The sequence below is a fragment of the Pseudophryne corroboree genome, chromosome 6 (assembly GCF_028390025.1).
Source record: "Pseudophryne corroboree isolate aPseCor3 chromosome 6, aPseCor3.hap2, whole genome shotgun sequence".
NCBI classification, from domain to species: domain Eukaryota; kingdom Metazoa; phylum Chordata; class Amphibia; order Anura; family Myobatrachidae; genus Pseudophryne; species Pseudophryne corroboree.
Genome location: NC_086449.1, coordinates 829,291,842 through 829,308,427, shown reverse-complemented (window position 1 = coordinate 829,308,427; position 16,586 = coordinate 829,291,842). Strand labels below are relative to the sequence as shown.

The window sequence follows — 16,586 nt, the reverse complement described above, 5'->3', positions numbered from 1 at the left end:
GGAGTGGCTGGAGAAACGGGGGAGTGTCTGGGCGAACGCTGGGTGTGTTTGTGACGTCAAACCAGGAACGACAAGCACTGAACTGATCGCACTGGCAGAGTAAGTCTCGAGCTACTCAGAAACTGCACAGAGAAGTCTTTTCGCAATATTGCGAATCTTTCGTTCGCAATTTTTATAAGCTAAGATTCACTCCCAGTAGGCGGCGGCTTAGCGTGTGCAAAGCTGCTAAAAGCAGCTTGCGAGCGAACAACTCGGAATGACCCCCATAATTTGCAGATATCTTCATAGAACAGTTCACGCTTTAGAGGTTACAGTAATGTCTACCTGCCTGGCTGATGCTTTTTAAGGTACAGGCCAACTCCCTGGTCTATGGAAATCTCCGCAGTAGAATGTGCTTACATTTGCAGGTTCATGGATACCCCAGAAAATGTCAATGACGGACATAATAAAGGCGTCAATATGATGTCAAACCTGGTAATAATTTCATTTTACTGCTTGATTTAGCTTATTATATGTCTTTAATAATGCATACAGGACCCCCAGAAACCGGTTCAGATACCACATAGACTAAAGGATTGATGGGTGGCTGAACACGGCTCTCCTCATGCATACACTGGAGTATGGGAACAGGGTCTATTGATTTGCCCGGTGCCCGCCTCTTAGGGGTAAGACACACTCTACCATCTGCCTTTCTACGGATGGTGGAGAGACAATGCCTCAATAGCTTCAAAAGCAGCAATTGTGCGCTCTGTTAAACGGAATGTCCTGCAGGCAAAACGTTATCTGTAAGAATTACTGTTAGTTCTTAGCGATGTGACTTATTGTGCTACCATATCCCAGAGACAGGAGGAGGTGGCCATTCTGTGGACTGAATTATTAATTATGGTGTGTAAGACATCAACTCACCTTAATGATATTCATTCGTTTTTAGTGAGCAGAATATTGGTACAGACTACAAAATGGCCGCCTGCTGCATGTGACAGGCTGGTACAGACCACAAAATGGCCACCTGTTGCGTGTGACAGACTGGTACGGACAGTGTCATGAAGGGCCCACCGGGGGAATGCTGTTGTAGGGGCCCATGCTTGAGGGTGTGGCCAAGCTTCACTGGGGCGTGGCCAGCCACCACAGAGGTTTGGCAAACCATTACAGAGTACATGTTCTGTGCACCTTGGTAAATATATAATAAACCATATTCTTGTGAAGTATAATGTAACATAAGTATAATGCATAATTCAAGCGCACTAGGATAGAGTCTGGAACCTGATCCCTAGAGGAGGAGGAGGGTCCACAGGCAGTAGGGCCCACCGGTGGTTTCCCCTGTTCCCCTGTGGGCCAGTCTGACCCTGGGTACGGACCACAAAATGGCTGCGTGCGACAGTCTTATTATAATGCTATAGCGCTGGCCGGACTGTGTGAGAGCCTTCACTTGTCCTATTTCACTCAGACACAGAATATATTTATGCTAGCGGAGGGTACATGGGTGGTACATACAGACAGACAGAAAGGAATGATGGGATGAATAGGTGTTTCTGCCTTTGGTAAATCACAGTAGTAGTTATCGGCTCGCACAGGAAGCTGAGGTATCACTCATAATACACAGGATGCGATATCTCACAGATAATCTCCACCCCTCCCCCCGTCACATGCGACCCGCACCACATTTACCCCTCGCTCTGTAACGTACTTGTTGGCCATTTGTTCCGCACCCACAAACAGGTTTTTCCGGATGAGTCCTGCGCGGGTTCCTAGAAAAGCCACCTCGATCCCAATGTCCTGTCTAGATGGCAAGAGAGGATATAGAGGAATTATCCATCTGACTGTGAGATAACGTGATGACGATGAGATAACACATGCGAGACTCCGAACACGGCCTGGCGTGAGTCCAACATTCCGTTATTCTGTGATTTACCAACCAAGTGAGCGTTCTTTACTCTCAAATCTGAACCAAGCGTGTTTGGTCCCACAGAACCGGAACTTAGTTGCCCGTGTACAGCCGCTGCGGCGGGTGTGAGGAGGTCAGAGGACCAGGCAGCAGGAAGCGGATCTCTGAGTGTGAGACGGATCTCTGTAATAGAACTCTGCAAGTGGCCGCAACGCACCAACAGCGCCCCCTTGTAGCTATTACTGGTCAGTACGAAGGCAATATATCGCAGTATCATTACCTCCCAGATGTGGCTCAAGATTAACTGGACTCTGAACACATATTTCTCAGCACAGGAAACGTACAGCGTTCAGTTCAGGCTACATTCAGTGTTTCCACATGACCCCTTCCTATCACTATACCTCTGTCCGTGTGGTGTACATAGGGACTAATTCAGACCTGGTCGCTCGCTAGCGTTTTTTGCAGCGCTGTGATCAGGTCAGAACTGCACATGCGTATGCACCGCAATGCGCAGGCGCGTCGCATGAGTACAAAGCTGATCGCCGCTCAGCGATGGGTTTGTGCGAAAGAATCCATTCGCACGGCCGTTCGCAAGGAGAATGACAGGAAGAGGGCGTTTGTGGGTGGCAACTGACCGTTTTCAGGGAGTGGTTAGAAAAACGCAGGCGTGTCCAAGCGTTTGCAGGGTGGGTGTCTGATATCAGTTCCGGCCCCGGACAGGCTGAAGTGATCGCAGCGGCTGAGTAAGTCCTGGGCTGCGCAGAGACTGCACAAGATCTTTTTGTACCGCTCGGCTGCACAGGTGATCGCACACTTGAAAAGCAAAAATACACTCCCTTGTGGGCAGCGACTATGCGAACGCAGGACTGCAAAAATCCCCTAGCGAGCGAACAGGTCTGAATTAGGCCCATAGTCACGAACTAATTCCCTTCATGGATACTAATGGGAAATATCCCACCTACAGGCTAAAAAGGGTATAAACCTACAATGTGGAAAGGGAGAAACACAATAAAAGACTAGATATAACATATATATCGTATGACCCAGTTGTAGGAAATTCCAATGTATTAGAATATTACAAGTAGCTGGATGATAGTTCACATTAAACAGTTATTTTTATAATCTGATTGTTGGTCAAGAAAGTGGAGTCCAGACTTCTTATAAGATTACAGTCTGATCCCTGAATGGAGATAGAAGCCCAGATTTATCAAGCCTTGGAGAGCGATAAAGTACCAACCAATCAGCTCATCACTGTCATGTTACAGACTGTGTTTGAAAAATGACAGTTAGGGCCTGATTGGCTGGTACTTTATCACCGTGCAGTGCATCACTCTCCAGGGCTTGATAAATCTGGACCAGAGTATTCAGTTGTTTATTGGAGAATTGTCAGGTTTTATATTCGGACGGATGATGCTGGGCCGCCTGCATGGAGTAGGACTGTACAGCGACAGCAGGTGAATATTAGGTTACTATAGCGACCAGTGCTGCGTCGCCCATCCCACAGTATGATCCGTCAGGAACCGCGTCCTTATAACGCACTTACTTGGACATATTGAGGGCCAGCTGCGTCCAGTAGGCTTCCAGCGGCGCGGTTACCACAGCATCAAACAAGACCTCTTTCACCAGTTCCTCGTCACCTGCAATGGTACAGCCGCGTGAGAGACAAGACTGCGCAGGACCACCAGCAGGGCAACTACAGACTGGGGCGCAGAAAGTGGGTGTCGCAGAGAATGCACTTTCCGGCGCACACTAGTGCACAAGAGGAGGGCTGAAACATTATCGCCAACGGACGCAAGGCGAACGCAGCAGCGCCCACCTCTGAATAATGCCCCCAGTGAAAGAGAAGCAGCGTGAGGTGGGACTATGGGAAACCAAATACAAATTACACCAAAACACAAAGACAAAATCCAGGTTCCTGCCAATGTCAGTAACAATTCGGTGACGTCACACAATGTAACAGGACACAGCGACAAGAATAAACACTGCAATGTGTGTCATATAACCACAGAGACACTATAACTGCGGGTCACACTCACACTCCAGGTCCGAGTCTTCCCCCAGCAGGAACCGGGTGACAGCCTGAAGCTGGTTGAGTTTGCGGTGGTCGGGGTCTATGTCAGTGATACAATATATCCTGCGGGAGAGAACACGTAACATATACATACGGCGCTCACGGGGGAAATCACAGGTGGAAATATACATAGCCCACCAACATGAGTGGGTAAGTACAATTTATATACAGACATCAGTACTCACCATTCATTGGCCAAGGTGAGGTCAGGGTGCAGGAGGTCATGCAGACCTGGAAGAGAGTAGCACAGAGTCAGGAGCAGATGAAACCTATAGCTGTATTATCACTTATTATCAGCGGGTGCTTCCTCCAGAACTGACAGCCACCCCAAGAGAGAACAGAGTAAGATCTATCACCAGGCGAGACCTGACTGCTGTGCGAGGACCTTGTGGTGACACAGTGGATCCGTGGACGGATTCAAAATCAATATGACAGAAAGGACGTTAACCTGACATTCTGTAACATTACATTACACAGGCCGATTCAGAGCAAAGCTATGAAAGCAACGTAGCAGAACCATGGTGCACTGCAGGGGGGTAGATGTAAGATGTGCCCCCCTAGATTTGGGAGGGGCGTGTCCTAGATAGCAGTCCAGTATGTGTGGGCTACACGCAGGAGCAGACGGCATTTACCCCACATGCAGACATGATGCGTGTATTGTACAGAGCAGGTGTGGACATACAGAGGTCACTTTACTGAAATAAGAGGTGGTGATGTCAGGAGGCTCCGCGCTTTGCAGAGTGAGATTACTGAAATAAGAGGTGGTGATGTCAGGAGGCTCCGCGCTTTGCAGAGTGAGATTACTGAAATAAGTGGTGGTGATGACAGGAGGCTCCGCGCTTTGCAGAGTGAGATTACTGAAATAAGAGGTGGTGATGTTAGGAGGCTCCGCGCTTTGTACAGTGAGATTACTGAAATAAGAGGGGATGATGTCAGGGGGCTCCGCACTCTGCAGAGTGAGATTACTGAAATAAGAGGTGGCGATGTCAGGAGGCTCCGCGCTTTGCAGAGTGAGATTACTGAAATAAGAGGTGGCGATGTCAGGGGGCTCCACGCTTTGTACAGTGAGATTACTGAAATAAGAGGTGGTGATGTCAGAGGGCTCCGCGCTTTGTACAGTGAGATTACTGAAATAAGAGGTGGCGATGTCAGGGGGCTCTGCGCTTTGTACAGTGAGATTACTGAAATAAGAGGTGGTGATGTCAGGAGGCTCCGCGCTTTGCAGAGTGAGATTACTGAAATAAGAGGTGGTGATGTCAGGAGGCTCCGCGCTTTGCAGAGTGAGATTACTGAAATAAGTGGTGGTGATGTCAGGAGGCTCCGTGCTTTGCAGAGTGAGATTACTGAAATAAGAGGTGGTGATGTCAGGAGGCTCCGCGCTTTGTACAGTGAGATTACTGAAATAAGAGGTGGTGATGTCAGGAGGCTCCGCGCTTTGCAGAGTGAGATTACTGAAATAAGAGGTGGTAATGTCAGGAGGCTCCGCGCTTTGCAGAGTGAGATTACTGAAATAAGTGGTGGTGATGTCAGGAGGCTCCGTGCTTTGCAGAGTGAGATTACTGAAATAAGAGGTGGTGATGTCAGGAGGCTCCGCGCTTTGTACAGTGAAATTACTGAAATAAGAGGGGGTGATGTCAGGGGGCTCCGCGCTCTGCAGAGTGAGATTACTGAAATAAGAGGTGGCGATGTCAGGAGGCTCCGCGCTTTGCAGAGTGAGATTACTGAAATAAGAGGTGGTGATGTCAGGGGGCTCCGCGTTTTGCAGAGTGAGATTACTGAAATAAGAGGTGGTGATGTCAGGGGGCTCCGCGTTTTGCAGAGTGAGATTACTGAAATAAGAGGTGGTGATGTCAGGGGGCTCCGCGCTTTGTACAGTGATATTACTGAAATAAGAGGTGGCGATGTCAGGAGGCTCCGCGCTTTGTACAGTGAGATTACTGAAATAAGAGGTGGTGATGTCAGGAGGATCCGCGTTTTGCAGAGTGAGATTACTGAAATAAGAGGTGGCGATGTCAGGGGGCTCCGCGCTTTGTACAGTGAAATTACTGAAATAAGAGGTGGCGATGTCAGGGGGCTCCGCGCTTTGTACAGTGAGATTACTGAAATAAGAGGTGGTGATGTCAGAGGGCTCCGCGCTTTGTACAGTGAGATTACTGAAATAAGAGGTGGCGATGTCAGGGGGCTCTGCGCTTTGTACAGTGAGATTACTGAAATAAGAGGTGGTGATGTCAGGAGACTCCGCGCTTTGCAGAGTGAGATTACTGAAATAAGAGGTGGTGATGTCGGGGGGCTCCGCGCTTTGTACAGTGAGATTACTGAAATAAGAGGTGGTGATGTCAGGGGGCTTCGCGCTTTGTAGAGTGAGATTACTGATATAAGAGGTGGCGATGTCAGGGGGCTCCGCGCTTTGTACAGTGAGATTACTGAAATAAGAGGTGGCGATGTCAGGAGGCTCCGCGCTTTGTACAGTGAGATTACTGAAATAAGAGGTGGCGATGTCAGGAGGCTCCGCGCTTTGTACAGTGAGATTACTGAAATAAGAGGTGGCGATGTCAGGAGGCTCCGCGCTTTGTACAGTGAGATTACTGAAATAAGAGGTGGCGATGTCAGGGGGCTCCGCGCTTTGTACAGTGAGATTACTGATATAAGAGGTGGCGATGTCAGGGGGCTCAGCGCTTTGTACAGTGAGATTACTGAAATAAGAGGTGGCGATGTCAGGAGGCTCCGCGCTTTGTACAGTGAGATTACTGAAAAAAGAGGTGGTGATGTCAGGGGGCTCCGCGCTTTGCAGAGTGAGATTACTGAAATAAGAGGTGGCGATGTCAGGGTGCTCCGCGCTTTGTACAGTGAGATTACTGAAATAAGAGGTGGTGATGTCAGGAGGAACCGCGCTTTGTACAGTGAGATTACTGAAATAAGAGGTGGGGATGTCAGGGGGCTCCGCGCTTTGTACAGTGAGATTACTGAAATAAGAGGTGGTGATGTCAGGAGGCTCCGTGCTTTGTACAGTGAGATTACTGAAATAAGAGGTGGTGATGTCAGGGTGCTCCGCGCTTTGTACAGTGAGATTACTGAAATAAGAGGTGGTGATGTCAGGGGGCTCCGCGCTTTGTACAGTGAGATTACTGAAATAAGAGGTGGTGATGTCAGGGGGCTCCGCGCTTTGTACAGTGATATTACTGAAATAAGAGGTGGTGATGTCAGGGGGCACCGCACTTTGTACAGTGAGATTACTGAAATAAGAGGTGGCTATGTCAGGGTGCTCCGCACTTTGTACAGTGAGATTACTGAAATAAGAGGTGGCGATGTCAGGGGGTTCAGCGCTTTGTACAGTGAGATTACTGAAATAAGAGGTGGCGATGTCAGGGGGCTCCGCGCTTTGTACAGTGAGATTACTGAAATAAGAGGTGGTGATGTCAGGGGGCTCCACGCTTTGTAGAGTGAGATTACTGAAATAAGAGGTGGTGATGTCAGGGTGCTCCGCGCTTTGTACAGTGAGATTACTGAAATAAGAGGTGGCGATGTCAGGGTGCTCCACGCTTTGTACAGTGAGATTACTGAAATAAGAGGTGGTGATGTCAGGGGGCTCCGCGCTTTGTACAGTGAGATTACTGAAATAAGAGGTGGTGATGTCAGGGGGCTTCGCACTTTGTAGAGTGAGATTACTGATATAAGAGGTGGCGATGTCAGGGGGCTCCGCGCTTTGTACAGTGAGATTACTGAAATAAGAGGTGGCGATGTCAGGAGGCTCCGCGCTTTGTAGAGTGAGATTACTGATATAAGAGGTGGCAATGTCAGGGGGCTCAGCGCTTTGTACAGTGAGATTACTAAAATAAGAGGTGGCGATGTCAGGGGGCTCCGCGCTTTGCAGAGTGAGATTACTGAAATAAGAGGTGGCGATGTCAGGGGGCTCCGCGCTGTGTACAGTGATATTACTGAAATAAGAGGTGGTGATGTCAGGGGGCTCCGCGCTTTGTAGAGTGAGATTACTGAAATAAGAGGTGGCGATGTCAAGGGGCTCAGCGCTTTGTACAGTGAGATTACTGAAATAAGAGGTGGCGATGTCAGGGGGCTCCGCGCTTTGTACAGTGAGATTACTGAAATAAGAGGTGGTGATGTCAGGAGGTTCCGCGCTTTGTACAGTGAGATTACTGAAATAAGAGGTGGCGATGTCAGGGGGCTCCGCACTTTGTACAGTGATATAACTGAAATAAGAGGTGGTGATGTCAGGGGGCTCCGCGCTTTATACAGTGAGATTACTGAAATAAGAGGTGGTGATGTCAGGGGGCTCCGCGCTTTGCAGAGTGAGATTACTGAAATAAGAGGTGGTGATGTCAGGGGGCTCCGCGCTTTGCAGAATGAGATTACTGAAATAAGAGGTGGTGATGTCAGGCAGCTCCGCGCTTTGTACAGTGAGATTACTGAAATAAGAGGTGGTGATGTCAGGGTGCTCCGCGCTTTGTACAGTGAGATTACTGAAATAAGAGGTGGTGATGTCAGGGGGCTCCGCGCTTTGCAGAGTGAGATTACTGAAATAAGAGGTGGTGATGTCAGGGGGCTCCGCGCTTTGTACAGTGAGATTACTGAAATAAGAGGTGGCGATGTCAGGGGGCTCCACGCTTTGCAGAGTGAGATTACTGAAAATAAGAATTTACTTACCGATAATTCTATTTCTCATAGTCCGTAGTGGATGCTGGGGACTCCGAAAGGACCATGGGGAATAGCGGCTCCGCAGGAGACTGGGCACAAAAGTAAAAAGCTTTAGGACTACCTGGTGTGCACTGGCTCCTCCCCCTATAACCCTCCTCCAAGCCTCAGTTAGGATACTGTGCCCGGTCGAGCGTACACAATAAGGAAGGATTTTGAATCCCGGGTAAGACTCATACCAGCCACACCAATCACACCGTACAACTTGTGATCTGAACCCAGTTAACAGCATGATAACAGAAGGAGCCTCTGAAAAGATGGCTCACAACAACAATAACCCGATTTTTGTAACAATAACTATGTACAAGTATTGCAGACAATCCGCACTTGGGATGGGCGCCCAGCATCCACTACGGACTATGAGAAATAGAATTATCGGTAAGTAAATTCTTATTTTCTCTAACGTCCTAGTGGATGCTGGGGACTCCGAAAGGACCATGGGGATTATACCAAAGCTCCCAAACGGGCGGGAGAGTGCGGATGACTCTGCAGCACCGAATGAGAGAACTCCAGGTCCTCCTCAGCCAGGGTATCAAATTTGTAGAATTTAGCAAACGTGTTTGCCCCTGACCAAGTAGCTGCTCGGCAAAGTTGTAAAGCCGAGACCCCTCGGGCAGCCGCCCAAGATGAGCCCACTTTCCGTGTGGAATGGGCTTTTACAGATTTTGGCTGTGGCAGGCCTGCCACAGAATGTGCAAGCTGAATTGTACTACAAATCCAACGAGCAATCGTCTGCTTAGAAGCAGGAGCACCCAGCTTGTTGGGTGCATACAGGATAAACAGCGAATCAGATTTTCTGACTCCAGCCGTCCTGGAAACATATATTTTCAGGGCCCTGACTACGTCCAGCAACTTGGAATCCTCCAAGTCCCTAGTAGCCGCAGGCACCACAATAGGCTGGTTTAAGTGAAAAGCTGAAACCACCTTAGGGAGAAATTGAGGACGAGTCCTCAATTCTGCCCTGTCCGTATGAAAAATTAGGTAAGGGCTTTTATAGGATAAAGCCGCCAATTCTGAGACACGCCTGGCTGAAGCCAGGGCTAACAGCATTACCACTTTCCATGTGAGATATTTTAAGTCCACAGTGGTGAGTGGTTCAAACAATGTGATTTTAGGAATCCCAAAACTACATTGAGATCCCAAGGTGCCACTGGAGGCACAAAAGGAGGCTGTATATGCAGTACTCCCTTGACAAACGTCTGAACTTCAGGAACAGAAGCCAGTTCTTTTTGGAAGAATATTGACAGGGCCGAAATTTGAACCTTAATGGACCCTAATTTGAGGCCCATAGACAGTCCTGTTTGCAGGAAATGCAGGAAACGACCCAGTTGAAATTCCTCTGTAGGGGCCTTCCTGGCCTCGCACCACGCAACATATTTACGCCAAATACGGTGATAATGTTGTACGGTTACATCCTTCCTGGCTTTGATCAGGGTAGGGATGACTTCATCCGGAATGCCTTTTTCCTTCAGGATCCGGCGTTCAACCGCCATGCCGTCAAACGCAGCCGCGGTAAGTCTTGGAACAGACATGGTCCTTGCTGGAGCAGGTCCTTTCTTAGAGGTAGAGGCCACGGGTCTTCCGTGAGCATCTCTTGAATTTCCGGGTACCAAGTCCTTCTTGGCCAATCCGGAGCCACGAGTATAGTCTTTACTCCTCTCCTTCTTATGATTCTCAGTACTTTTGGTATGAGAGGAAGAGGAGGGAACACATACACTGACTGGTACACCCACGGTGTTACCAGAGCGTCCACAGCTATTGCCTGAGGGTCCCTTGACCTGGCGCAATATCTGTCCAGTTTTTTGTTGAGGCGGGACGCCATCATGTCCACCTTTGGTTTTTCCCAACGGTTCACAATCATGTGGAAGACTTCTGGGTGAAGTCCCCACTCCCCCGGGTGAAGATCGTGTCTGCTGAGGAAGTCTGCTTCCCAGTTGTCCACTCCCGGAATGAACACTGCTGACAGTGCTATCACATGATTCTCCGCCCAGCGAAGAATCCTTGCCACTTCCATCATTGCCCTCCTGCTTCTTGTGCCGCCCTGTCTGTTTACGTGGGCGACTGCCGTGATGTTGTCCGACTGGATCAACACCGGCTGACCCTGAAGCAGAGGTCTTGCCTGACTTAGGGCATTGTAAATGGCCCTTAGTTCCAGGATATTTATGTGAAGTGACGTTTCCATGCTCGACCACAAGCCCTGGAAATTTCTTCCCTGTGTGACTGCTCCCCAGCCTCTCAGGCTGGCATCCGTGGTCACCAGGACCCAATCCTGAATGCCGAATCTGCGGCCCTCTAGGAGATGAGCACTCTGTAACCACCACAGGAGAGACACCCTTGTCCTTGGAGACAGGGTTATCCGCTGATGCATTTGAAGATGCGATCCGGACCATTTGTCCAGCAGATCCCACTGAAAAGTTCTTGCGTGGAATCTGCCGAATGGAATCGCTTCGTAAGAAGCCACCATCTTTCCCAGGACCCTTGTGCATTGATGTACTGACACTTGGCCTGGTCTTAGGATGTTCCTGACTAGGTCGGATAACTCCTTGGCTTTCTCCTCCGGGAGAAACACCTTTTTCTGTCCTGTGTCCAGAATCATCCCTAGGAACAGCAGACGTGTCGTCGGAATCAGCTGCGATTTTGGAATATTTAGAATCCACCCGTGCTGTCGTAGTACTACTTGAGATAGTGCTACTCCGACCTCTAACTGTTCTCTGGACCTTGCCCTTATCAGGAGATCGTCCAAGTAAGGGATAATTAAGACGCCTTTTCTTCGAAGAAGAATCATCATTTCGGCCATTACCTTGGTAAAGACCCGGGGTGCCGTGGACAATCCAAACGGCAGCGTCTGAAACTGATAGTGACAGTTCTGTACCACAAACCTGAGGTACCCTTGGTGAGAAGGGCAAATTGGGACATGGAGGTAAGCATCCTTGATGTCCAGAGACACCATATAGTCCCCTTCTTCCAGGTTCGCTATCACTGCTCTGAGTGACTCCATCTTGAACTTGAACCTTTTTATGTAAGTGTTCAAGGATTTCAGATTTAAAATGGGTCTCACCGAGCCGTCCGGCTTCGGTACCACAAACAGCGTGGAATAATACCCCTTTCCCTGTTGTAGGAGGGGTACCTTGATTATCACCTGCTGGGAATACAGCTTGTGAATGGCTTCCAATACCGCCTCCCTGTCGGGGGGAGACGTTGGTAAAGCAGACTTCAGGAACCGGCGAGGGGGAGACGTCTCGAATTCCAATTTGTACCCCTGAGATACTACCTGCAGGATCCAGGGGTCCACTTGCGAGTGAGCCCACTGCGCGCTGAAATTCTTGAGACGGGCCCCCACCGTGCCTGAGTCCGCTTGTAAGGCCCCAGCGTCATGCTGAGGACTTGGCAGAAGCGGGGGAGGGCTTCTGTTCGTGGGAAGAGGCTGTCTGCTGCAGTCTTTTTCCCCTTCCTCTGCCCCGGGGCAGATATGAGTGGCCTTTTGCCCGCTTGCCCTTAAGGGGACGAAAGGACTGAGCCTGAAAAGACGGTATCTTTTTCTGCTGCGAGGTGACTTGGGGTAAAAAGGTGGATTTTCCAGCCGTTGCCGTGGCCACCAGGTCCGATAGACCGACCCCAAATAACTCCTCCCCTTTATACGGCAATACTTCCATATGCCGTTTGGAATCCGCATCCCCTGACCACTGTCGCGTCCATAATCCTCTTCTGGCAGAAATGGACATCGCACTTACTCTTGATGCCAGAGTGCAAATATCCCTCTGTGCATCTCGCATATATAGAAATGCATCCTTTAAATGCTCTATAGTCAATAATATATTGTCCCTGTCCAGGGTATCAATATTTTCAGTCAGGGAATCCGACCAAGCCACCCCAGCACTGCACATCCAGGCTGAGGCGATTGCTGGTCGCAGTATAATACCAGTATGTGTGTATATACTTTTAAGGATATTTTCCAGCTTCCTATCAGCTGGTTCCTTGAGGGCGGCCGTATCAGGGGACGGTAACGCCACTTGTTTTGATAAGCGTGTGAGCGCCTTATCTACGCTAGGGGGTGTTTCCCAACGCGCCCTAACCTCTGGCGGGAAAGGGTATAATGCCAATAACTTTTTAGAAATTAGCAGTTTTTTATCGGGGGAAACCCACGCTTCATCACACACCTCATTTAATTCATCTGATTCGGGAAAAACTACGGGTAGTTTTTTCACACCCCACATAATACCCTTTTTTGTGGTACTTGTAGTATCAGAAATGTTCAAAACCTCCTTCATTGCCGTGATCATGTAACGTGTGGCCCTACTGGAAAATACGTTTGTTTCCTCACCGTCGACACTGGAGTCAGTGTCCGTGTCTGTGTCTGTATCGACCTGAGGTAACGGGCGCTTTAGAGCCCCTGACGGTGTTTGAGACGCCTGTACAGGTATTAACTGATTCGCCGGCTGTCTCATGTCGTCAACAGTCTTTTGTAAAGTGCTGACACTATCACGTAATTCTTTCCATAAGACCATCCAGTCAGGTGTCGACTCCCTAGGGGGTGACATCACTAACACAGGCAATTGCTCCGCCTCCACACCATTTTCCTCCTCATACATGTCGACACAACGTACCGACACACAGCACACACACAGGGAATGCTCTGATAGAGGACAGGACCCCACTAGCCCTTTGGGGAGACAGAGGGAGAGTTTGCCAGCACACACCAGAGCGCTATATATATATACAGGGATAACCTTATATAAGTGTTTTTCCCTAATATAGCTGCTGTATATATTTATATGCCAATTTAGTGCCCCCCCTCTCTTGTTTTACCCTGTTTCTGTAGTGCAGGACTGCAGGGGAGAGTCAGGGAGCCTTCCTCCAACGGAGCTGTGAGGAAAAAATGGCGCCAGTGTGCTGAGGAGATAGGCTCCGCCCCTTTTTCGGCGGCCTTTCTCCCGCTTTTTTATGTAAAAAATTGGCAGGGGTTAAATACATCCATATAGCCCAGGAGCTATATGTGATGTATTTTTTGCCAAAAAAGGTGTTTTTATTGCGTCTCAGGGCGCCCCCCCCCCAGCGCCCTGCACCCTCAGTGACCGGAGTGTGAAGTGTGCTGAGAGCAATGGCGCACAGCTGCAGTGCTGTGCGCTACCTTATTGAAGACAGGACGTCTTCTGCCGCCGATTTTCCGGACCTCTTCCGTCTTCTGGCTCTGTAAGGGGGACGGCGGCGCAGCTCTGGGACCCATCCATGGTTGGGCCTGTGATCGTCCCTCTGGAGCTAATGTCCAGTAGCCTAAGAAGCCCAATCCACTCTGCACGCAGGTGAGTTCGCTTCTTCTCCCCTTAGTCCCTCGGTGCAGTGAGCCTGTTGCCAGCAGGTCTCACTGAAAATAAAAAACCTACTTTAAACTTTTACACTAAGCAGCTCAGGAGAGCCCCTTAGCCTGCACCCGTCTCGTTCGGGCACAAAAATCTAACAGAGGCTTGGAGGAGGGTCATAGGGGGAGGAGCCAGTGCACACCAGGTAGTCCTAAAGCTTTTTACTTTTGTGCCCAGTCTCCTGCGGAGCCGCTATTCCCCATGGTCCTTTCGGAGTCCCCAGCATCCACTAGGACGTTAGAGAAATAAGAGGTGGCGATGTCAGGGTGCTCCGCGCTTTGTACAGTGAGATTACTGAAATAAGAGGTGGTGATGTCAGGAGGCTCCGCGCTTCGCAGAGTGAGATTACTGAAATAAGAGGTGGCGATGTCAGGAGGCTCCGCGCTTTGTACAGTGAGATTACTGAAATAAGAGGTGGTGATGTCAGTGGGCTCCGCGCTTTATACAGTGAGATTACTGAAATAAGAGGTGGTGATGTCAGGGGGCTCCGCGCTTTGCAGAGTGAGATTACTGAAATAAGAGGTGGTGATGTCAGGGGGCTCCGCGCTTTGTACAGTGAGAATACTGAAATAAGAGGTGGCGATGTCAGGGGCTCCGCGCTTTGTACAGTGAGATTACTGAAATAAGAGGTGGCGATGTCAGGAGGCTCCGCGCTTTGTACAGTGAAATTACTGAAATAAGAGGTGGTGATGTCAGGGGCTCCGCGCTTTGTACAGTGAGATTACTGAAATAAGAGGTGGCGATGTCAGGAGGCTCCGCGCTTTGTACAGTGAGATTACTGAAATAAGAGGTGGTGATGTCAGGGGGCTCCGCGCTTTGTACAGTGAGATTACTGAAATAAGAGGTGGTGATGTCAGGGGCTCAGCGCTTTGTACAGTGAGATTACTGAAATAAGAGGTGGTGATGTCAGGGGCTCCGCGCTTTGTACAGTGAGATTACTGAAATAAGAGGTGGTGATGTCAGGGGCTCCGCGCTTTGTACAGTGAGATTACTGAAATAAGAGGTGGCGATGTCAGGAGGCTCCGCGCTTTGTACAGTGAGATTACTGAAATAAGAGGTGGTGATGTCAGGGGGCTCCGCGCTTTGCACAGTGAGATTACTGAAATAAGAGGTGGCGATGTCAGGGGGCTCCGCGCTTTATACAGTGAGATTACTGAAATAAGAGGTGGTGGTGTCAGGGGGCTCCGCGCTTTGCAGAGTGAGATTACTGAAATAAGAGGTGGTGATGTCAGGGGGCTCCGCGCTTTGTACAGTGAGAATACTGAAATAAGAGGTGGCGATGTCAGGGGCTCCGCGCTTTGTACAGTGAGATTACTGAAATAAGAGGTGGCGATGTCAGGAGGATCCGCGCTTTGTACAGTGAAATTACTGAAATAAGAGGTGGTGATGTCAGGGGCTCCGCGCTTTGTACAGTGAGATTACTGAAATAAGAGGTGGTGATGTCAGGAGGCTCCGCGCTTTGTACAGTGAGATTACTGAAATAAGAGGTGGCGATGTCAGGAGGATCCGCGCTTTGTACAGTGAAATTACTGAAATAAGAGGTGGTGATGTCAGGGGGTTCCGTGCTTTGTACAGTGAGATTACTGAAATAAGAGGTGGTGATGTCAGGGGGCTCCGCGCTTTGTACAGTGAGATTACTGAAATAAGAGGTGGTGATGTCAGGGGGCTCAGCGCTTTGTACAGTGAGATTACTGAAATAAGAGGTGGTGATGTCAGGGGGCTCCGCGCTTTGTAGAGTGAGATTACTGAAATAAGAGGTGGCGATGTCAGGGGGCTCCGCGCTTTGTACAGTGATATTACTGAAATAAGAGGTGGTGATGTCAGGGGGCTCTGCGCTTTGTAGAGTGAGATTACTGAAATAAGAGGTGGCGATGTCAGGAGGCTCCGCGCTTTGTACATTGAGATTACTGAAATAAGAGGTGGTGATGTCAGGGGCTCCGCGCTTTGTACAGTGAGATTACTGAAATAAGAGGTAGTGATGTCAGTGGGCTCAGCGCTTTGTACAGTGAGATTACTGAAATAAGAGGTGGTGATGTCAGGGGGCTCCGCGCTTTGTAGAGTGAGATTACTGAAATAAGAGGTGGTGATGTCAGGAGGCTCCGCGCTTTGTACAGTGAGATTACTGAAATAAGAGGTGGTGATGTCAGGGGGCCCAGCGCTTTGTACAGTGAGATTACTGAAATAAGAGGTGGTGATGTCAGGGGGCTCCGCGCTTTGTAGAGTGAGATTACTGAAATAAGAGGTGGCGATGTCAGGGGGCTCCGCGCTTTGTACAGTGATATTACTGAAATAAGAGGTGGTGATGTCAGGGGGCTCCGCGCTTTGCAGAGCGGCTCAGGGGCAGCAGATCGGAGTGAGCTCTGCCACATCATCCCTGCTCTGTGAATGTCTCACCTTCTTCCAGAGACGTATTGCCGATAAGAATGTATTCGCCGTGTCCTCGCGTCAGCACCACCCCGAGGCTGGAAGAGGAAACAAAGTGTCAGGTAGATGCCGCATTTCTGTCTCACTTTCACCAACGCGTTTTACCATCGATCTCTTCCTGTAGCATTTACACTGTGGGCCA

At 49.5% G+C, this 16,586-nt stretch overlaps 1 protein-coding gene across 7 annotated transcripts in view; it reads right to left on the bottom strand.

Moving 5' to 3' along the window:
- Positions 1-16,586, bottom strand: part of CACNA2D4 (calcium voltage-gated channel auxiliary subunit alpha2delta 4) — a 367,390-nt gene that overhangs the window by 214,217 nt on the left and 136,587 nt on the right. For 6 of the 7 annotated variants that reach the window (XM_063929344.1, XM_063929346.1, XM_063929349.1 and 3 more), the window contains 5 exons: positions 16,415-16,482; positions 4,142-4,187; positions 3,922-4,019; positions 3,429-3,522; positions 1,688-1,780 (listed from right to left, as the gene is read on the bottom strand). In XM_063929344.1, the coding sequence (XP_063785414.1) occupies positions 1,688-1,780; positions 3,429-3,522; positions 3,922-4,019; positions 4,142-4,187; positions 16,415-16,482 (399 nt within the window). The remainder of the gene's footprint in view (positions 1-1,687; positions 1,781-3,428; positions 3,523-3,921; positions 4,020-4,141; positions 4,188-16,414; positions 16,483-16,586) is intronic. The other variant, XM_063929351.1, reaches the window with a different exon arrangement.